The 23,080-nt window shown below is 38.2% G+C and overlaps 1 protein-coding gene across 6 annotated transcripts in view; it reads left to right on the forward strand.

The window, feature by feature from the left end:
• Positions 1-23,080, forward strand: part of XRCC4 (X-ray repair cross complementing 4) — a 323,318-nt gene that overhangs the window by 9,611 nt on the left and 290,627 nt on the right. For all 6 annotated transcript variants that reach the window (XM_070373088.1, XM_070373089.1, XM_005903757.3 and 3 more), the window contains exon 2: positions 21,554-21,702. In XM_070373088.1, coding sequence (XP_070229189.1) covers positions 21,564-21,702 — 139 coding nt within the window. In that variant the 5' untranslated portion in view covers positions 21,554-21,563. The remainder of the gene's footprint in view (positions 1-21,553; positions 21,703-23,080) is intronic.

Consider the following 23,080-nt stretch of genomic DNA (forward strand, 5'->3'; position numbering starts at 1 on the left):
TTACAAAAGTATCCTGTAACAGATAATTATCCTGATGGTCAAAGAAGACTTATTGAAACCATTTTTCTTTGTACACATTTTATTATGGGAAATATCAAACATATGTAAAAGAAGAGAATAATGATTTCCCATTATCTAGCACAAGAATTTTTTTGCATTCCAGTCCCCTATAATGAAAAGGACATCTTTTTTGGGTGTTAGTTCTAAAAGTTCTTGTAGGTCTTCATAGAATTGTTCAACTTCAGCTTCTTCAGCGTTACTGGACGAGGCATAGACTTGGGTTACAGTGATATTGAATGGTTTGCCTTGGAAATGCACGGAGATCATTCTGTCGTTTTTGAGATTGCATCCAAGTACTGCATTTTGGACTCTTTTGTTGACTATGATGGCTATTCCAAGAGATTCCTGCCTACAGTAGTAGATAAAATGGCCATCTGAGTTAAATTCACCCATTCCAGTCCATTTTAGTTCTCTGATTCCTAGAATGTCGACGTACACTCTTGCCATCTCCTGTTTGACCACTTCCAGTTTGCCTTGATTCATGGACCTTACATTCCAGGTTCCTATGCAGTATTGCTCTTAATGGCATCGGACCTTGCTTCCATCACCAGTCATATCTCAAGTGCGTGTTGTTTTTGCTTTGGCACCATCCCTTCATTCTTTCTGAAGTTATTTCTGCATTGATCTCCAGTATCATATTGGGAGTTATTTCTCCATATTGAAGTTATTCTCCACTAATCTCCAGTATTATATCATATAAGACCTAAGAGAACTAACAGCCAATAAAGATGTCCTTTTCATTATAGGGGACTGGAATGCAAAGGTAGAAAGTCAGGAAAAACCTGGAGTAACAGGCAAATTTGACCTTGGAGTACAGAATGAAGCAGGACAAAGGCTAATAGAGTTTTGCACAGAGAACACATTGGTCATAGCAAACACCCTCTTCCAACAACACAAGAGAAGACTTTATACATGTATATCACCAGATGGTCAACACTGAAATCAGATTGATTATATTCTTTGCAGCCAAAGACAGACAAGCTCTATACAGTCAGCAAAAACAAGACCGGGAACCAACTGTGGCTCAGATGATGAACTTCTTATTGCCAAATTCAGACTTAAATTGAAGAAAGTGGGGAAACCCACTAAACCATTCGGGTATGACCTAAATCAAATCCCTTATGATTATACAGTGGAAGTGAGAAATAGATTTAAGGGACTAGATCTGATAGATAGAGTGCCTGATGAACTATGGACTGAGGTCATGACATTGTACAGGAGACAGGGATCAAGACCATCCCCATGGAAAAGAAATGCAAAAAAGCAAAATGGCTGTCTAAGGAGGCCTTACAAATAGCTGTGAAAAGAAGAGAAGTCAAAAGCAAAGGATTAAAGGAAAGATATACCCATTTGAATGCAGTCTTACAAAGAATAGCAAGGATCAGTGCAAAATAAAAGAGGAAAACAATAGAATGGGAAAGACTAGAGATCTCTTCAAGAAAATTAAAGATACCAATGGAATATTTCATGCAAAGACAGGCTCGATAAAGGACAGAAATGGTATGGACCTGACAGAAGCAGAAGATATTAAGAAGTGGTACCAAGAATACACAGAAGAAGTGTACAGAAAAGGTCTTCATGACCCTTTTAGTTACGATGGTCTGGTCACTCACCTAGAGCCACACATCCTGGAACGTGAAGTCAAGTGGGCCTTAGGAAGCATCACTACAAACAATGCTAGTGGAGGTGATGGAATTCCAGTTGAGCTATTTCAAATCCTAAAAGGTGATGCTGTGAAAGTGCTGCAGTCAATATGCCAGCAAATTTGGAAAACTCAGCAGTGACCACAGGATTGGAAAAGGTCAGTTTTCATTCCAATCCCAAAGAAAGGCAATGCCAAAGAATGCTCAAACTACCACACAATTGCACTCATCTCACAAGCTAGTAAAATCACGCTCAAAATTCTCCAAGCCAGGCTTCAGCAATATGTGAACCGTGAACTTCCTGATGTTCAAGCTGGTTTTAGAAAAGGCAGAGGAACCAGAGATCAAATCGCCAACATGTGCTGGATCATGGAAAAAGCAAGAGAGTTCCAGAAAAATATCTATTTCTGCTTCATTGATTACACTAAAGCCTTTGACTGTGTAGACCACAACAAACTGTGGAGCATTCTTCAAGAGATGGGAATACCAGACCACCTGACCTGTCTCCTGAGAAACCTGTATGCAGGTCAGGAAGCAACAGTTAGAACTGAACATGGAACAACAGACTGGTTCCAGATAGGAAATGGAGTACGTCAAGGCTGTATATTGTCACCCTGCTTATTTAACTTATATGCAGAGTACATCATGAAAAACACTGGGCTGAAGAAGCACAAGCTGGAAACAAGATTGCTGGGAGAAATACCAATAACTTCAGATATGCAGATGACACCACCCTTATGGCAGAAAGTGAAGAAGAACTAAAGAGCCTCTTGATGAAAGTGAAAGAAGAGAGTGAAAAAGTTGGTTAAAGTTCAATATTCGGAAAACGAAGATCATGGCCTCTGATCCCATCACTTCATGGCAGGTAGGTGGGGAAAGAGTGGAAACTGTGAGAGACTTTATTTTTTTGGGCTCCAAAATCACTGCAGATGGTGATTGCCGCCATGAAATAAAAAGATGCTTACTCTTTGGATGGAAGTTATGACCAACCTAGACATCATATTAAAAAGCAGAGACATTACTTCTCCAACAAAGGTCTGTCTAGTCAAGGCTGTGGTTTTTCCAGTAGTCATGTATGTATGTGAGAGTTGGACTATAAAGAAAGCTTAGCAGCGAAGAATTGATGCTTTTGAACTGTGGTGTTGGAGAAGACTCTTGATGGTCCCTTGAATTGCAAGGAGAACCAACCAGTTCATCCTAAGGGAGATCAGTCCTGGGTGTTCATTGGAAGGACTGATGTTGAAGCTGAAACTCCAATACTTTGGCCACCTGATGCAAAGGGCTGACTCATTTGAAAAGACTCTGATGCTGGGAAAGATTGAGGGCAGGAGGACAAGGGGCCGACAGAGGATGAGATAGTTGGATGACATCACTGACTTAATGAACATGAGTTTGGGTGGACTCCGGGAGTTGGTGTTTGACAGGGAGACCAGGCATGCTGCAGTTCATGGGGTCGCAAAAAGTTAGACACGACTAAGCAACTGAACTGAACTGATAACAATTATCAGCTCAAAGCCCATCTTGTTTCATTTATATCTTACTCAAATTTTACTCTTCTAAATTATTTTTAAACAAATCCCACACATCATATCATTTCGTCTGTAAATATTCTAACATGTATCTTTAAAAAGTAAAGAAACTGGAGAAACATAACCACAATTCTATTAATATACCATAGAAAATTAACAATGTTTCCCTGTTGTTATCAAGTGCCTATTGTGTCCTTAAATTTCTCAGATTACTGCTTCATAAATTTTGATTGTTGGTTGAGTCATGATTTAAATAAGGTCTTTAAATTGCACTTACTTATGGCTTTTAAGTCTTTCTTAGATAGTCCAGCACTACCCTGCTTTTGCATTGAAGTTTGTTGAAAGAATCTGGGTCGGTTGCCCCATGAAGTGTCCCACAATGTAGATTTTGCTGATTGCATTGCTTGAGTGACATTTTACATGTTTGTGCACCCTTTGTGTTTTGTGTTAATTGAACGTTTGGTTTTATTTATGATGTAGTGTTTTTTTGTTTTTTGTTTTTATTTTAGCATGGGTATATCATTGGTAGTGCTGTGTAGAGAGTAAAAGCTTTTACCATGGAAACCAGTGGGGTATGAATTATTTTTGCTTTGGTTAAGCCAGTGGGTTATGAGTTCTTTTTGTTTATATCTCAATATACAGTAAGTTTGGCTTTGGGACAAAACTTGTATTAGGAAATAAAAGAAGTCAGAATGTGGGGAATACACACACACACAGACATGTTTACTGGCCATACATTTGTCATTACTTAGTAACTCATCATTTCTTTAATTTTAAAACAACTTATGCTAGGAGTTCTTGTTTTGAGCCATACATGTTTTCTCAAAGAATGTTTTCCTTTAGAATTTCATGAGTTCTCATTAGTAGAAGGATTGGCTATCTGTGAAAATTGTTTGTTGTTCAGATCAGATCAGATCAGTCGCTCAGTCGTGTCCGACTCTTTGTGACCCCATGAATCGCAGCACGCCAGGCCTCCCTGTCCATCACCAACTCCCGGAGTTCACTGAGACTCATGTCCATCGAGTCAGTGATGCCATCCAGCCATCTCATCCTCTGTCGTCCCCTTCTCCTCCTGCCCCCAATCCCTCCCAGCGTCAGAGTCTTTTCCAATGAGTCAAGTCTTCGCATGAGGTGGCCAAAGTACTGGAGTTTCAGCTTTAGCATCATTCCTTCCAAAGAAATCCCAGGGCTGATCTCCTTCAGAATGGACTGGTTGGATCTCCTTGCAGTCCAAGTTAGAATAATCTAAAATAAAGCAGTTATTTGTGGAGAAGGTATAATAAGGTTGTATAAAAAACTTTGCCTCTACTTTTGGAGTCTATTCACGGGATATTTTGGGTTACATGTCACCTGATGATTTAGAGTTGTGTTAATGTATTGTGATAACTTGTTCATAGGTTAAAAAACAGTTCAGTACCTTGATAGTTATAAAGGGATTAAATTCAGAGAAAGGCTGAGAGCCAGGAAGTAAGCTAAGTATAAGACTTATAAAGAGGCTGTCTAGGGTGGAGACAACCTTTAGGCAGTATGTTGGATAGATTTGTTTTTGAATGCACTTCTATCTTTACTACTCCTTACTGAATTTCAGTTTTCTTATTTTAGAATGGTTCTGAAGATTATGGCTATATATATTAAGTTTCCAGCATAGTTCATTTTGTTTCCTCACTGACAGTGCCATAGCTTGAGCTTTTAGGAGAAATGAATGATGTAGTAAAGCTCTATCTGTATCATACATTATAATTAGTTATACATGTACCTTTATTTTTCCGTGTTTATCTAGTAGTTTTTGATCCCAGATTATTACCAGTCTCTTTTATTTTTTCCTGAGTTGAAGAAATTATTAGATATTAAACCAGATATACCTGAACTGAATGTTTTCACTTAACTCTCTATGATCTTCATGTCCTAAAATATCCTAACTTGATTGAATCTTATTGCCATCAGTTAAATAGATGTCTCTATTACAGAAAATTTCCAGTCAAGCTTTAACCAAAAATTCAGTTCAGTTCAGTTCAGTCGCTCAGTTGTGTCTGACTCTTTGCGAACCCATGAAATCTCAGCACGCCAGGCCTCCCTGTCCATCACCAACTCCCTGAGTTTACACAAACTCATGTCCATCGAGTTGGTGATGCCATCCAGCCATCTCATCCTCTGTCATCCCCTTCTCCTCCTGCCCCTAATCCCTCCTAGCATCAGGGTCTTTTCCAATGAGTCAACTCTTCACATGAGGTGGCCAAAGTATTGGAGTTTCAGCTTTAGCATTAGTCCTTCCAGTGAACACCCAGGACTGATCTTTAGGATGGACTGGTTGGACCTCCTTGCAGTCCAAGGGACTCTCAAGAGTCTTCTCCAACACCACAGTTCAAAAGAATCAGTTCTTTGGCGCTCAGCTTTCTTCACAGTCCAACTCTCACATCCATAATGACCACAGGAAAAACCATAGCCTTGACTTGACAGACTTTTGTTGGCAAAGTAATACCTGTGCTTTTTAATATGCTGTGTAGGTGGTCATAACTTTCCTTCCAAGGTGTAAGCGTCTTTTAATTTCATGGCTGCAGTCACCATCTGCAGTGATTTTGGAGCCCCCAAAAATAAAGTCTCTCACAGTTTCCACTGTTTCCCCATCTATTCCCATGAAGTGATGGGACCGGATGCCATGATCTTCGTTTTCTGAACGTTGAGTTTTAAGCCTACTTTTTCACTCCCCTCTTTCACTTTCATCAAGAAGCTTTTTAGTTCCTCTTCACTTTCTGCCATAAGGGTGGTATCATCTGCATATCTGAGGTTATTGATATTTCTCCCAGCAATCTTGATTCCAGCTTGTGCTTCTTCAGCCCAGCATTTCTCATGATGTACTCTGCATATAAGTTAAATAAGCAGGGGAACAATATACAGCCTTGACATACTCCTTTCCCTATTTGGAACCAGTCTGTTGTTCCATGTCCAGTTCTAGCTGTTGCTTCCTGACCTGCATATAGGTTTCTCAAGAGGCAGATCAGGTGGTCTGGTATTCCCATTTCTTTCAGAATTTTCCACAGTTTATTGTGATTCACACAGTCAAAGGCTTTGGCATAGTCAATAAAGCAGAAATAGATGTTTTTCTGGAACTCTCTTGCTTTTTTGATCATCCAGTGGATGTTGGCAATTTGATCTCTGGTTCCTCTGCCTTTTCTAAAACCAGCTTGAACATCTGGAAGTTCACGGTTCACATATTGCTGAAGCCTGGCTTAGAGAATTTTGAGCATTACTTTACTAGCGTGTGAGATGAGTGCAATTGTGCGGTAGTTTGAGCATTCTTGGACTTCCCTGGTGGCTCAGACGGTAAAGCATCTGCCTACAATGTGGGAGACCCGGGTTCAATCCCTGGGTTGGGAAGATCTCCTGGAGAAGGAAATGGTAACCCGCTCCAGTATTCTTGCCTAGAAAATCCCATGAATGGAGAAGCCTGGTAGGCTACAGTCCATGTGGTCGCAAAGAGTCAAACATGACTGAGTGACTTCACTTTTGAGCATTCTTTGGCATTGCCTTTCTTTGGGATTGGAATGAAAACTGACCTTTTCCAATCCTGTGGCCGCTGCTGAGTTTTCCAAATTTGCTGGCATACTGACTGCAGCACTTTCACAGAATCATCTTTCAGGATTTGAAATAGCTCAGCTGGAATTCCATCACCTCCAGTAGCTTTATTTGTAGTGATGCTTCCTAAGGCCCACTTGACTTCATGTTCCAGGATGTCTGGTCTAGGTGAGTGACCACACTATTGTGATGGTCTTGGTCATGAAGCTCTTTTTTTGTATAGTACTCCTTTGTATTCTTGCCACCACTTCTTAAAATCTTCTGCTTCTGTTAGGTCCATACCGTTTCTGTCCTTTATCGAGCCCATCTTTGCATGAAATATTCCCTTAATATCTCTAATTTTCTTGAAGAGATCGCTAGTCTTTCCCATTCTGTTGTTTTCCTCTATTTCTTTGCATTGATCGCTGAGGAAGGCTTTCTTATCTCTCCTTGCTATTCTTTGGAACTCTGCATTCAGATGCTGTATCTTTCCTTTTCTCCTTTGCTTTTGGTTTCTCTTCTTTTCATAGCTATTTATAAGGCCTCCTCAGACAGCCATTTTGCTTTTTTGCATTTCTTTTCCATGGGGATGGTCTTGATCCCTGTCTCCTATACAATGTCATGAACCTCCGTCCATAGTTCATCAGGCAGTCTATCAGATCTAGTCCCTTAAATCTATTTCTCACTTCCATTGTATAATCGTAAGGGATTTGGTTTAGGTCATACCTGAATGGTCTAGTGGTTTTCCCTACTTTCTTCAATTTAAGTCTGAATTTGGCAATAAGGAGTTCATGATCTGAGCCACAGTCAGCTCCTGGTCTTGTTTTTGCTGACTCTATAGAGCAGCATTTTCAAATAACAGCAGTTCTCCAAAATTGATTATGGCCATTATTTGTCCATGTTTTCTGAGCAAACAAGATATCCTACTAAAAGATAGAAAATGTTTTATACAAGATTATTTTTCAAAGGTTGATTATTTTAGTGTCTGGCTTTAGTTTGGAGTTATCAGATGAGATCAGTCACTCAGTCATGTCCGACGCTTTGTGACTCCATGAATCGCAGCGCGCCAGGCCTCCCTGTCCATCACCAACTCCTGGAGTTCACTGAGACTCAGGTCCATCGAGTCAGAGGTGCCATCCAGCCATCTCATCCTCTGTCGTCCCCTTCTCCTCCTGCCCCCAATCCCTCCCAGCATCAGAGTCTTTTCCAATGAGTCAACTCTTCACATGAGGTGGCCAAAGTACGAAGGAGTTTCAGCTTTAGCATCATTCCTTCCAAAGAAATCCCAGGGCTGATCTTCAGAATGGACTGGTTGGATCTCCTTGCAGTCCAAGGGACTCTCAAGAGTCTTCTCCAACACCACAGTTCCAAAGCATCAATTCTTTGGCGCTCAGCCTTCTTCACAGTCCAACTCTCACATCCATACATGACCACAGGAAAAACCATAGCCTTGACTAGACGGACCTTTGTTGGCAAAGTAATGTCTCTGCTGTTGAATATGCTGTCTAGGTTGGTCATAACTTTCCTTTCAAGGAGTAAGCGATTTTTAATTCCATGGCTGCAGTCACCATCTGCATTGATTTTGGAGCCGAGAAAATAAAGTCTGACACTGTTTCCACTGTTTCCCCATCTATTTCCCATGAAGTGATGGGACAAGACGCCATGATCTTCGTTTTCTGAATGTTGAGCTTTAAGCCAACTTTTTCACTCTCCACTTGGCAATTTGATCTCTGGTTCCTCTTCCTTTTCCAAAACCAGCTTGAACATCAGGAAGTTCATGATTCACATATTGCTGAAGCCTGGCTTGGAGAATTTTGAGCATTAGTTTACTAGCGTGAGTTTGGAGTTAAATCCCTTTTAATAATGAAAAACATTTACATTAGTGGGTATCTTTTTGGATATCTGTGTTTCTTTAATTTGTTGGACATTGTTGTACCTTGGCCAAAGAGGAGTATTCATGCAGGCAGAATTGACTTTACTAATATGCATTTCACTTATTAATTAAAGCTAATTTTCAAGGTATTGGGGTTACATTATGATTGTTTTTAGTGAATCTACCAGTTTCTTTTGTTATTTCATTTTATGAACACAGGATTCCTCATGTGAACGTATTCTTAATATCTCTTGTTTTTATTTTGGGCCTGTAATTATTTTTAAACATCAGAAAATGTAGAAACTTTATATATTATCTACCATGTATTAATATATCTCTTCCTTACTCTTTAATTAGTTCTTGAGCTCCCATCTAGCAAAATTATATACCATCTTGTATTTTAGTTATAATTTTGTACAACTCTATTTTGTCATGTGTTTGTAACTGGATTAAAATCTTCTAAGGGAAGACAACATTTCTTCTTCTTTTTTTTTTTAATCTACTGTATTTCTTATTGAGCATAGTTTGTACATAGTGCTTCCTCAATGAATGTTTGAATGGTAATAGAGTGGACTTTGGAGAAGGAAGTGGCAACCCACTCCAGTATTCTTGCCTGGAGAGTCCCGTGGATGGAGCAGCCTGGTGGGCTGCAGTCCATGGGTCGCTAAGAGTCAGACAAAACTGAGCGACTTCACTTTCACTTTTCACTTTGATGCATTGGAGAAGGAAATGGCAACCCACTCCAGTATTCTTGCCTGGAGATTCCCAGGGATGGAGAAGCCTGGTGGGCTGCTATCTGTGCGGTCACACAAAGTCGGACACGAGTGAAGCGACTTAGCAGAGTGGACTTTTTGTAATTAGTTTCCTTCAAATAAATGTCAGTTCATTATTTCAACCTAATGGAAAGTTTGGTTTTGTTCTGTGTACTGCCTCTGAAAGCTTCCCACTTGACACTAGTGGTAAAAAGCCCTGCCTGCCAGTGCAGGAGCTGCAAGAGACATAGGTGCGATCCCTGGACCTGGACGATCCCCTGGAGGAGGGCATGGCAACCCGCTCCAGCATCCTTGCCTGCTGAATCCCATGGACAGAGAAGCTGGACACGACTGAAGTGACTTAACATACGCACACACACTGGCTTTGAAACTAACTTAACTTTGAATGACTTTTCAGGTTAGCTTTTTAGATTCTTCATTACAAAATTTAAACTTATTTCTGTTCCACAAAGTAGCTTCATTTGTTGCTAAGTATTCTGTTGATTTGGAGAAGGAAATGGCAACCCACTCCAGTGTTCTTGCCTGGAGAATCCCAGGGATGGAGGAGCCTGGTGGGCTGCCGTCTATGGGGTTGCACAGAGTTGGACACGACTGAAGCAACTTAGCAGCAGCAGCATTCTGTTGAATCTTTGGGGAAAGTATTTGTTTTAAAAAAATAAATATTTATTTTTTTTCCTAAGCAATGTGATATTTTTGACTTCTTCCTAATGAGAAAAATCATCACTGATAATTCTGTATGTAGTTTGAATATTGTTGATGACTTCCATTGTATTTTATAGGCATGAACATCTCTGATTCATTTCTGTGTCAGAATCTTTTTAAGGATTTAACTTCAAAATTGATGTTCTGTTGCCATCAGAAGATGACAATGGATTGAATATTTTTCTGATTAATATTCTGATTAATATGGTTAATTTCTTAGCTGTACTATGTTTAGAAATTCAGTTGCATCCAACTCTTTGCAACCCCATGACTGTAGCCTGCAGTGCTCCTCTATCCATGGGAATTCTCCAAGCAAGAATACTGGAGTGGGTTGCCATGCCCTCCGTCAGGGGATCTTCCCAACCCAGGGATAGAACCCAGGTCTCCTGCCTTGCAGGTAGATTCTTTACCATCTGAGCCACCAGGGAGGCCCAATTTTTAGCTGTGCAACCTTATTTTTTTGCTGCCAGCTACAGGTATTGGCTTCCAGATACTGCCATTACACAGTGTAGAAGCACAGACTCCAAAATCCTTATACCTTAAGAACAAATGACTCTAATCTAGGTTAACTTCATTGCTTACTTTATTCAAATGTAGAGGTCCAAACATAGGAAGTCAACAGAGTGGTACTAGAATTCTGAGGCTGCCAAAATTCCATTTCAAAAAGTCAATAGATGTATACTCTAAACGCACTGTTGAGCGATTCAGTGGGCATAATTCAGCTCTGAGCCTCTTCACTCAGGAGGAAGAGCTGGTAGAATCTCTCTGAATATGATGATCCTGATATCCTCCCCATATTATGTCTTCTTTTTCCTCCAGTTGGGGAATGAGATGATTGACAGTGAGATCCTTGGAGGCTGATCATAACTGCTTTCAGTGCTCCTAGACCTTGAAACAACTGATAGATATTCATAGGTATAGACTCGAGGTGTTTATTTTAGGAGAGTAAATAGCTTAAGCAAAAGCGCAGTTGCAAGGGTGGATACAGAATTTCTTCTTACCTTTAGGTCTTAGACCTCATTTCCTCCAGAAAGCTTCCTATGACTCTATCAGTCTGGGTGTGTCTAATCAGGGTTCCCTAGTTAACTCTTCTACCTCTTTATGGCTCTTACCACAATGTTTTATAACATGTGTTTATTTGATTCTCTCTTCATGAGATTGTAAATGTTCTGAGGTTAGAGGATATGTCTATTTTATTCACAGATCTATTCCCAACACGTATCATACTACCTGTTGTCAGGCAGGATCTAAATAAATGCTTATGTTTGACTTGCCATGTTTCAAAAGTCACTGTATTTGTGAGAGGCCAACTTGGACCTTTTTATCCAGTGACATTAGGAAAGATCAGATTTCTCAGGTAAAGATTCCCTATTCCAAGAGTGTGGGGATAAAAGAATTAGTTTCTGAATTAGTAGAGGTTATACACCAATAGCCTTAAATAAAGCTGGACTAAAGCTGTTTTGTTTGGAACATTGGTGTGTTTTCCACCACCATTTATCAGTTCCTCAATTCTCCAGCACTAGCTGGATATCCAGTTCTGACACTGTCTACCTGGAGTTAGTGTCAGTTTCCATAGGTTAAAGGCTTCAGTCCCACAAGACTGCCCTCACTTCAGATGCCAGTCGCAAGTTCTGAGTCACCCATACTTCTGATGTGCAATAAATTGGAGTTTCCCATTGATTATCTTCTCAGGATTGATAATTTGTTAGAATGGCTTACAGAACTCAGGAAAATACTTTGTTTTTATTTACTGCTTCAGTAAAAAGGATACAGCTGAGGAATGACCAAACGGAAGAAATGCATAGGGCAAGATTTGGAAGGTTAGAGTGCAGGTCTTCTGATCATTGAGTGGGTGAGCTGCTCCCCAGTATTTTGAGTTGTTCACTAGCCCAGTGGCATTCCCCCCGCCCCATTTCTTTGTTCCAAAGGTTTTATAGAGCTCAATCTCCAGCTCCACACTCCTCTTTAGAGGTGGGTTGGGATTGAGGTTGAAAGTGCCAACCCTTTAATCTTTTGGCCTTCCTGGTGACCAGCTGTATCCTGAGGCTAGTGACCCGCCCTAAGTCAGCTTATTACTATAAACACCACATCCATGATTACTAGGAAAACCATAGCTTTGATTATTTGGACCTTCGTTGACAGAGTGATGTATACTTTTTAATATGCTGTCTAGATTTGTCATAACTTTCTTCCAAGAAGCAAGCGTTTTTTAATTTCAGGGCTGCATCTTTATGGGGTCACTTGTAGTTTCCCATTTGCCATCGTCCCCACTCTTCATGCAGTGAACGTGCATGGGCTTACACCTGACCTGCAGAGCCCTTGCAGACATTAAGACTCACACTCTTAGTAAAATGTTTGAGTCTTGGTTTAAAATTTAGGAATACAAATATCCATTCAATTTGAAAATGCATCGCCTAGGGGGACCCAGAATTGAATCTTTTCTTTTATCTTCAAACCTCCTTCCACTAGAATTATCCAAAATATGTTCAGGGATGTGGTTGAAAATGTCTTAGACTCAGCAGTTATGACAAGGAAGATATGTATGTAATTATCCAATTAAGTCATGATGTCCTGTTTATATTTATAACTTAGTATTATTTGAAGCATGTGATATTTTCGTCTTTATAGCTTAAAAATTGTTAAATATTGGCAATTTCATGCGGTTCCTAAATAGTTTTGTATGGCTGAGTTAGGTAGTATCACCAGTTGATATGTCATAGGGATTTTTTGGGGGCAAGTTAACTCTCATTGTACCCCAGTCTTATCATTCATCCTCTTGTTTGCCATTAGAAAATAGGCCAATAAATGAGTATAGTTTTAAGTAAATGGTGGATTTGTAAGTGGGGGAAAAGTACAGTACAAGTCTTGTTTTGTTTCCATACAAGTGCTTTTAGTTACATTTCAGTTTTCAGCAGCACAGTTTTCAAGTAGAAAAGACTGTTGTGTGATCAGACCACCCAAAATGGCTTTTCTTTTGCTTTGTACATCCCCTGCTCAACCAGGGCCTGCTTCACTTGACTGACCTTCTTACATACTTGCCCCAAGCCCCAGGTAGTGACTGTTCTTATTAAAAGGATGGTGAGGGGGCCTGCTCTTCTGCTACTTTCCCTGAGGAGCCCATCTGATGTCAGTTTCCCCTAAGATATACCCATTGAATGCAGAATTCCAAAGAATAGCAAGGAGAGATAAGAAAGCCTTCCTCAGTGACCAATGCAAACAAATAGAAGAAAACAATAGAATGGGAAAAACTAGAGATCTCTTTAAGAGAATTAGAGATAGCAAGCAAGGAAACATTTCATATAAAGGTGGGCACAATAAAGGACAGAAATGGTATGTACCTAACAGAAGCAGAAGATATTAAGAAGAGGTGCCAAGAATACACAGAAGAACTAAACACAAAAGATCTTCATGACCCAGATAGCCGCGATGGGGTGATCACTCAACCTAGAGCCAGACATCCTAGAATGTGAAGTCAAGTGGGTCTTAGGAAATATTACTACAAACAAAGCTAGTGGAGGTGTTGGAATTCCAGATGAGCGATTTCAAATCCTAAAAGACGATGCTGTGAAAGTGCTGCAGTCAATATGCCAGCAAAATTGGAAAACTCAGCAGTGGCCACAGGACTGGAAAAAGTCAGTTTTCATTCCAATTCCAAAGAAAGGCAGTACTAAAAAATGTTCAAACTACTTCTCAATTGCACTCATCTTACATGCTAGCAAAGTAATGCTCAAAATTCTCCAAGCCAAGCTTCAAAAAGTTCACATGAACCATGAACTTCCAGATGTTCAAGCTATATTTAGAAAAGGCAGAGGAACCAGACATCGTGTTCAAGCTCGATTTAGAAAAGGCAGAGGAACCAGACATCAAATTGCCAACATCCGTTGGATCATCCAAAAAGCAAAGAGATTTCCAGAAAAATATGTACTTCTGCTTTATTGACTACGCCAAAACCTTTGACTGTGTGGATCACAACAGATTGTGGAAAATTCTTAAAGACATAGGAATAGCAGACCACCTTACCTGTCTCCTGAGAAATCTGTATGCAGGTCAAGAAGCAACAGTGAAAACCTAAAATGAAACAGCAGACTGGTTTCAAATTGGGAAAGGAGTACGTCAAGGCTGTATATTATCACCCTACTTATTTAACTTCTATGCAGAGTTCAGTTCAGTTCAGTTCAGTCTCTCAGTCATGTCTGACTCTTTGCGACCCCGTGAACCGCAGCATGCCAGGCCTCCCTATCCATCACCAACTGCCGGAGTCTACCCAAACCCATGTCCATTGAGTTGGTGATTCCATCCAACCATCTCATCCTCTGTCAGCCCCTTCTCTTCCTGCCCTCAATCTTTCCCAGCATCGGGGTCTTTTCAAATGAGTCAGCTCTTCACATCAGGTGGCCAAAGTATTGGAGCTTCAGCTTCATTGGATCTCTTTGCAGTCCAAGCGACTCTCAAGAGTCTTCTCCAACACCACAGTTCAAAAGCATCAATTCTTCGGTGCTCAGCTTTTTTTATAGTCCAACTCTCACATCCATACATGACCACTGGAAAAACCATAGCCTTGACTAGACGGACCTTTGTAGGCAAAGTAATGTCTCTGCTTTTTAATATGCTGTCTAGGTTGATCATAACTTTCCTTCCAAGGAGTAAGCGTCTTTTAATTTCATGGCTGCAGTCACTATCTGCAGTGATTTTGGAGCCCCCAAAGATAAAGTCAGCCACTGTTTCCCTATCTATTTGCCATGAAGTAGTGGGACCAGATGCCATTATCTTAGTTTTCTGAATGTTGAGCTTTAAGCCAACTTTTTCACTCCCCTCCTTAATGGATGGTATTGCAAATAGGAGTCTCTTCACTCTTTCTAGAATTTAAATATGATCAAGGTGTCAAAATTTTGAGCTCTAAGAGGTCATAATTGCTAAATTTTTAGTGAGAAAGAACTGTTGGAGAAGGAAATGGCAACCCACTCCAGTATTCTTGCCTGGAGAGTCCCATGGATGGAGGAGCCTGGTGGGCTACAGTCCACGGGGTCTCAAAGAGTCGGACACAACTGAGTGACTTCACTTTCACTGTTGCTTAAGATAATATTATATTTCACAAACTGTCTTATCTCTTCATTTCTGTTGTGTCATTCTCATATGAACTCTGCCATTAGAACTGAAGTATTCTTGTGAACATTTAGAAAGTTTCCACAGTGTTAAGTATGCTCTTGTTCTTTCCACCAAGGTTACTGGTAATCAAGAGTATCCATTGATGAATATAAAAAAAGTCATAGTCTTGGTACTTTGAGTCCAATTTTATGGGCATTTTGGATCTAGGCCTTAGATTATATGTGGAGAATTTATTTAGGCCATTTTATTGTTTTTTAGTACTCCATTGGATAAGAGAAAGGAAAGCAGAGGAAGTAGAATTTGAAGAAATCACTGAAACTAATGATTATTAATGGTGTTTGCAAAAGATAAGCAGAGGAAATGAGCAGTAATATGATAATCTGGAATGCTAGCAGCTGGCATTCCAGGCTCATAAGGGATAATTGAGAAAAGTCTATATTCATGGCAAAGATGCCTTAGATTGTAGACTTATTTTATAGTTTTAGTGCTATATTCCTAAAGCATCAGATTGTTTATTTAATGTCTTCCTTGTAAGTAAGCTGTATATTACAAATTTTTGATCAAGATTATACTAACAGTATTAATTAAATTTTACTCTTACTTAGGGTAATCAGCCATCTTTGTTTGCCTGGGATTGTTGAGAGATTTTCTAGGACGTTGGACTTTCAGTGTTAAAACTGGGAAAATCTCAGGGAATCTTGGACAGATGGTCACCTTCCTTGATTTCAAAATTAACTGAGTGGAGAAAATCCCGATATGATTAGAAAGTTATTTAATAACCCTGTAAATTCTTTACCCTTAAAGTTTATAAAATTTTAATTTGAAAATGTTATTTCAGGAAAGCATTTCTTCTATGGAAGGTTAATTTTGTTTTAATTGCTTTGGCATTTATATGTAAATTGATTTCTTGGTCATTTTTCAAAAAGATCTTAATTTACCCTTTGGTCAAGAAGATAGCAACAAGCAGCAAGGTGATATGTTATTAATAATGAAAATGGTAGAAATAAACTAATTAAAAATACTCAGTGTGGGAATTCTGATAAGATAAACATGGATAATCAGTGCTTTTAAAAAAGTACTAAACAAATAAGAAAATAGTCCTCTTCTTAAATTATTATGTGATGTTTGTTTTTGAAATAGCCCAATGACTATTACATAAATCTTTCTTTCCTTTTTATCTAGCAATTATATAGAGTCCTGTCCTTGAATGTTTGTAGTATGATAGAACTTTAAAACATTTATCGCCACACTTTTGGTATATATTTTTCTTTTCCTCTTTTTTTTTTTTTTTTTAAAGGAAGGTCAAACGAAACAGTGTGATCAAGCATCTAATTACAGAATATTAACAGCATGTGCTATGTGCTAATCTTTATTCTGAACTCACTTAGGTATCAGCCTACTTTTCTCAACAAGGGGGCACTTAAGTTAATTGCTTCATTAGAAACATGCATTTAGCCTTTTCTGATCTGTAAGTACAACTCCTTGGCGTAGCTGCAGAAGTTTGAACACCTGCAGCCCAAGCAGCCTGAAAGGAAGCCGTAACTTACTATAAAGGAAAATGAAAGAAGCCCAAGTTCAAAATGGTGTTATCAATGATACAGTGTAGTCACTAACTTGAGCTGACCTAAGAGACTTGGCTTCTGCATGGCTTCTTATCAGCATCCAAAAGGGCATACAAAATTCTTTGTAAACTAATTTAAAAAGCGTCTTGTTTATTCAGAAGCAACTGTGAATGGTGTTTGTTCAGAGTCTAGATCACATCAATTGCATACCAGCCAACAACTTATTTCTCTTCTAAGAGAGAAGCCAAGTATCAAAGATACAAAGTACTAAAGATAAGCTTCTCAATTCTCAACTGTTCTGAGCTCTCAATAAAGCTACTGATGTACAAATTGGGGTGGGACCCAACTGTTTCCACCTGCAAGCTTGTCTTAGATCCTTGGCTCTGGCTGGGAGAGGTGCTGATATTAGTCTGACCTTTAGTGCCCTTAGAAAACAAAACACAGGCTTTCTTATGGCCCTGATCAATCAGTCCTTCCCGCTTTCTTCAAGTATTAGTCTTGGGGCAAAAAACCCCACGGCTATTTCCTTTAAGTGCTGGTGAAAGCAAAGAGATCCTTGATTCGCTCTTACTGAATCTTAAAAGACATTCCAAGTCGTCTCTTTTTCTGTTTCTGTGGTTGAGTCTTAGAAATTTTGTATTTGGTATTTAATGAGATGGTGACCTCAGTAAGTAAGTGAATGAAGAGCTTTCAAAATTGGTTCAAATAGTATATTATAAGGAAATTAAGACTCAGTTGATATAAGGAAAACATTTATAAGGCTATTGAGCCATAAAATACTTAAAGGATACTGAGTTGTCAAATTTAGACTTTTAATATATCAAGTCCTTAGTGTGGTAACATCCAAAATTTCAAATATGAGTTTACTAGAATAACAGAATCTTTAAAATAAAATCATTTATTTTGCTTTCATTTAGTTTATTTAGTTTGATCATTCGGTTTATTTTCTGTGGTAAGTATCTAGAGTTAATCAGAAAATTGGAAAATACTCAAACATAAATAATTCAAAGATCTCAAAACTAATACATGACCCCTGAATGTCTTTTTAACATTATTGAGACTAAAGCCTTTTATGTTATTGTGGAAAGCAGGATTTACTGATAGGCATCTGAAATATTGAATTTTAAATTATTTTCTATAATTAGATATGTGTTACTTGTTTCAAACAAGCTAAGAAACAGCAGTGATACCAATTGCTGTTTTAGGGTATTTCTGAGTTACACTAATGGTAACAATAGCCAGGGTTCTTCAGGCACATTTTAAGAAGAAATGGTCTATATAAATGTGTGTGTATCTTTGTGTGTGTATGTACATTCTGTAGAGGAAAAAAAAAAAAGCCTATATCAGTAGTTTGTATTACCTTCTGCCTTCCCCTCCCAGAATTGTGGGATTTGGGTCCATTAGAATTATGTAAGCCTCTGAGTATGTCTTTTTCAGTGATTGGCATAGAAAAGCAGGAACACATTTGCCAGTCATTTTCAAATTTGGGAATTACAGAGCATGTGGGGTAATTTACTGCATGTTTAGTGTATTGACTTATTGATTTAAAAGAAAATATTTACAAGTGGATGAAGCATTTCAGAATTAAGTACCTCTAGGCAAAGAAGATCTCAATGTAGGAAAAATTATTGACTAAATGAAATATTTAAACATAATTATATTTTTTTCAGTGATTATATTGTAGTCAAATCTACAGATTTGCATATTTAAAATATGTTAGCATGCTTAATTGATGTGACTGCAAGTATGGTTATCTTATAACTTTTTTCACTGGGAAGAAGAATAATTTTCTGAGTAAACTTTAGGTTAGATATTATTGCTAATTCATCAATTTAGAGGTATATTACACTTTTAATTTTAGATTTTTTTTCTTTCATTCTGGCCATTTCTCTGCTTCCTTGTACTTTTTATGTAAGATATACAGCTCTAGCATTCTATAATTAAGCATGCCTCTCAACCCCACAGCAGATAGAGAAATCAGCTTAGTTTTGTGAAGAGTTGACAGAATGAGTTGTTTTTATTTTCATATTCACTTGTTGAGAAAAATATGATGCTTTATTTATGAGAACGTAATAGTTTTAAATTGAGAAAGCAGATTAAAATAGCTTAACAGTTTAGCTTTGATGAAAACTTATCAGTTATTAATGAAATAGCAATTAATATTACCTTTGGAATATCATATTATTTAAATTGGTCATAATAATTTGAGGCAATTTTATACTCTTCCCCCAAATAAAAGATTGGAGTATTCTTTTACCTTTTTTAGGATCATCTGGTAAGAGATTCATGCTATGTGACTAAAGAATAATTCTCTCTAGTTTTTCATCTTTGAAGTGTGTGCATTGTTCCTAGTTTTGACTTTTTATGTTTTTCTTGGCATATTTGTAATTTCTATGGTATTTCTTTAGTTTTGTTTGTTAGCTTCTGTAGCTTGTTGTGCTGTGCTGTGCTTCGTTGCGCAGTCATGTCCGACTCTTTTGTGACCCCATGGACACGTGGGGAGCCTGTTCAGTGCCTCTGTTCATGGGGATTCTCCAGGCAGGAAAACTAGAGTGGATTGCCATGTCCTCCTCCAGGGGATCTTCCCAATCTAGGAACTGAATCCAGGTCTCCCACATTGCAGGCAAATTCTTTACTGCCTGAGCCACTAGGGAAGCCCAAGAATACTGGAGTGAGTAGCCTATCTCTTCTCCAGGGGATCTCTCCAATGTAGGAATTGAACCAGGGTCTCCTGCATTGCAGGTGGATTCTTTACCAGCTGAGCTACCAGGAAAGCCCTTCTATAGCTTAAGGTTTTGCAAAGGACTCTGTTGGTACTCTTATGACTTAAATGGAGGTACGAGCAATACACCCACCTAATAATAGCAATTGATGTCTGAGAAGTTTGTTTCTAATGGCAAGCCACAGAAGTCCAATGCTTCAGCTTGTTCTGCTCAACATTTTACATAAGTGATTTTAATACTTAGAGGTTTATCAAACTTTTAAATGGCAAAGCCACAGAGAGATTATAAATGTGTTGGCTCATAGTAACAGAATCACTATTCAGTGAACCTTGACAAGCCAAGTATATAATATGAAATTGCACACCTGTAAAGAACAAACAAAACAAAAATTGAACCTTGTACACGTATTCAGTCACATGATTTATGAGTAAGGTAACCTAGCATTGCAATAAGAAAGGACAGTCTTTAATACATAGTACTGGGTCAATTATATATCCACATGGAAAAAATCTAGTTTGATCTCTTCTTGACAATTGAAGTACAAAATTCAGTTCCAGATGAATTGTGGATCTAAATATGATACATACAGTTATAAAACTTTTAGATAAACATAGAATAACATCCATATGGCCCATATAGTCAAAGCTATGGTCTTTCTAGTAGTCATATATAATGTAAGAGTTGGACCATACAGAAGGCTGAGTGCCAAAGAATTGATGCTTTCGAACTGTGGTGCTGGAGAAGACTCTTCAGAGTCCCCTGGACTGCAAGGAGATCAAACCAGTCAATTGTAAAGGAAATCAAACCTGAATATTCATTGTAAGGACTGATGCTGAAACTGAAGCTCCAATACTTTGACCACCTGATGTAAAGAACTGACTCATTGGAAAAGACACTGATGCTGGGAAAGACTGAAGGCAAAAGAAGAGGGTGGCAGAGGATTTCAGTAAGAACGTCAATATGAAGAATACAACTTAATAAAAGCATTGGCAAGATTTAACAGATATTCCCCAAAGCAGGATGTTCAAAGTGCAATCAAGATATGAAAGAATTCACCATCTTTAGTAATTAGGGAAATGTGAATAACCATAATGTAGTATTACATACCCACCAAAATGGCTAAAATTATAAAGATGGGAAATGTTTCTAAGAATATGGAGTGATCAGAACTCTCATATACCAAGTGTGTAAATTGTTTCAAACCTTTTAGACAATTTTTGGCTGTGTGGTACTAAAACTGAGCATATGCTTATCCTCTGATCTACAAATTACACGCATATACTCATAGGTATATACCCAACAGAAAAACTTAGATATTTGCTAGCATGTCTATGGCAGCACTCTTTGTGATAGTCAAAACCTGGAATGTACTCAAATGCCTGTCACTAGTGGATAAGTGGATAAATAATTGTACCATATTATTGAATATTGTACAATTGTGTGCATGATCTACAACTCTAAGAAACCATATGGATGGATTTCTTAAACATAATGCTGAACAAAAGAAGCCAGACACAAATAAAATGCTGTATTACATTTATGTGAAAGTGCAAAAATAAAACGCAAATCTCAGTTAAGAAAGTGGTTTTGGGGGATGTAGTGACTGGAAGGGGGGTGTTGTAAGAATGAGTTCTGGGGTCGTCGTGTGCTGCTTCTTGATCTAGGTACTGCTTATATGGATTTGTTCAGTTGAAAAGCTTCTAAGTTGGATTTTAGATATGTACTTCTGCCTTGATATAAATACTTAGATATTAAGTTTTTAAAATGTTGAAGATAGTAACTTTTATTCAGCTATACAACTTGGGCAAATCATTTGTCATTTATGAGTCTCTGCTTTTCTTATTGGTTAAAATTGTGAATCAATACTGAATAGAACTGTGATTTACTGAGTTTATGGTTGGCTATTAAACAACTTTTTGTTTAACTTATTTCCTTAGTGCTTTGTATAACTCAAGAGACCAATACAGAAAAGTCACTATTTGATAGTCACAGTTTCACGTAAAAATATTTATTTTTTTCTTTTATGACAGGTGATCAGAAATGGAAAGAAAAGTAAGCAGAATCTGTCTTGCTTCCGAACCTGATATAATTCATTTTCTACAAGTTGCTTGGGAGAAAACACTAGGATCTGGTTTTGTTATTACACTTACTGATGGGCAGTCAGCATGGACTGGGACAGGTAATATAAAAAGTGAATTTTTTAAGAAAAATTAATGTAATATGCTATATTTCAGTCCTTAGTGATACTTCAAATTAAATATTTAATTGATATTGGTTAAAATTAACATTTACTTGTTATTGCTGTCAAATTTACATGTAGATTTGTAATATTAATGCTGTTTTCTATAAGTGACATTAATAGAAATGAGGAAAAATACCCTTTTGAGTCATAGTACTTGATCAGAGTTTTAAAAATTATTTCTGGAGAACAGTGTGGAGATTCCTTAAAAAACTGGAAATAGAACTGCCTTATGATCCAGCAATCCCACTGCTGGGCATACACACTGAGGAAACCAGAAGGGAAAGAGACACGTGTACCCCAATGTTCATCGCAGCACTGTTTATAATAGCCAGGACATGGAAGCAACCTAGACGTCCATCAGCAGATGAATGTATAAGAAAGCTATGGTACATATATACAATGGAGTATTACTCAGCCATTAAAAAGAATACATTTGAATCAGTTCTAATGAGGTGGATGAAACTGGAGCCTATTATACAGAGTGAAGTAAGCCAGAAGGAAAAACACCAATACAGTATACTAACGCATATATATGGAATTTAGAAAGATGGTAACAATAACCTTGTGTACGAGACAGCAAAAGAGACACTGATGTATAGAACAGTCTTATGGACTCTATGGGAGAGGGAGAGGGTGGGAAGATTTGGGAGAATGGCATTGAAACATGTAAAATATCATGTATGAAACGAGATGCCAGTCCAGGTTCGATGCACGATACTGGATGCTTGGGGCTAGAGCACTGGGACAACCCAGAGGGATGGTATGGGGAGGGGGGAGGGAGGAGGAGGAGGAGGGTTCAGGATGGGGAACACATGTATACCTGTGGCGGATTCATTTTGATATTTGGCAAAACTAATACAATTATGTAAAGTTTAAAAATAAAATAAAATTAAAATTATTTCTCTATATAAAACATATAAAATAGTATTTTTTATATGTATCATTTCTTAGCACGCCAAGGAAATACTGAAAGGAACAGGAAGGTGAATTGGCTAGGCCAAAGCTTAGGAAAGTGAAGTGGTGGTTGTTTTCTTTTTATTTCATATTATTGTTTGAATTATTTCCAGTGAACATATACTACATTTGTAACAAAATGAAAGAGAACTGTTAATGATAATGTAAAATTTTGTAAACCATGTTTCAAACCCCTATGTGGGTTTTTGGCTATTATTTTATGAAATAGACTTTTGATTTTTTTGTCTTTGGTAATAACTGGATTAAATATTTACTGATCTTGGCCTCACCCATTAAAGCAAGACCCAGTTTTCCCCACAGTCAGTCTCTCCCATCAGGAAGATTCCATAAGCCTCTTATC

The sequence above is a fragment of the Bos mutus genome, chromosome 7 (genome assembly GCF_027580195.1).
Source record: "Bos mutus isolate GX-2022 chromosome 7, NWIPB_WYAK_1.1, whole genome shotgun sequence".
NCBI lineage: Eukaryota > Metazoa > Chordata > Mammalia > Artiodactyla > Bovidae > Bos > Bos mutus.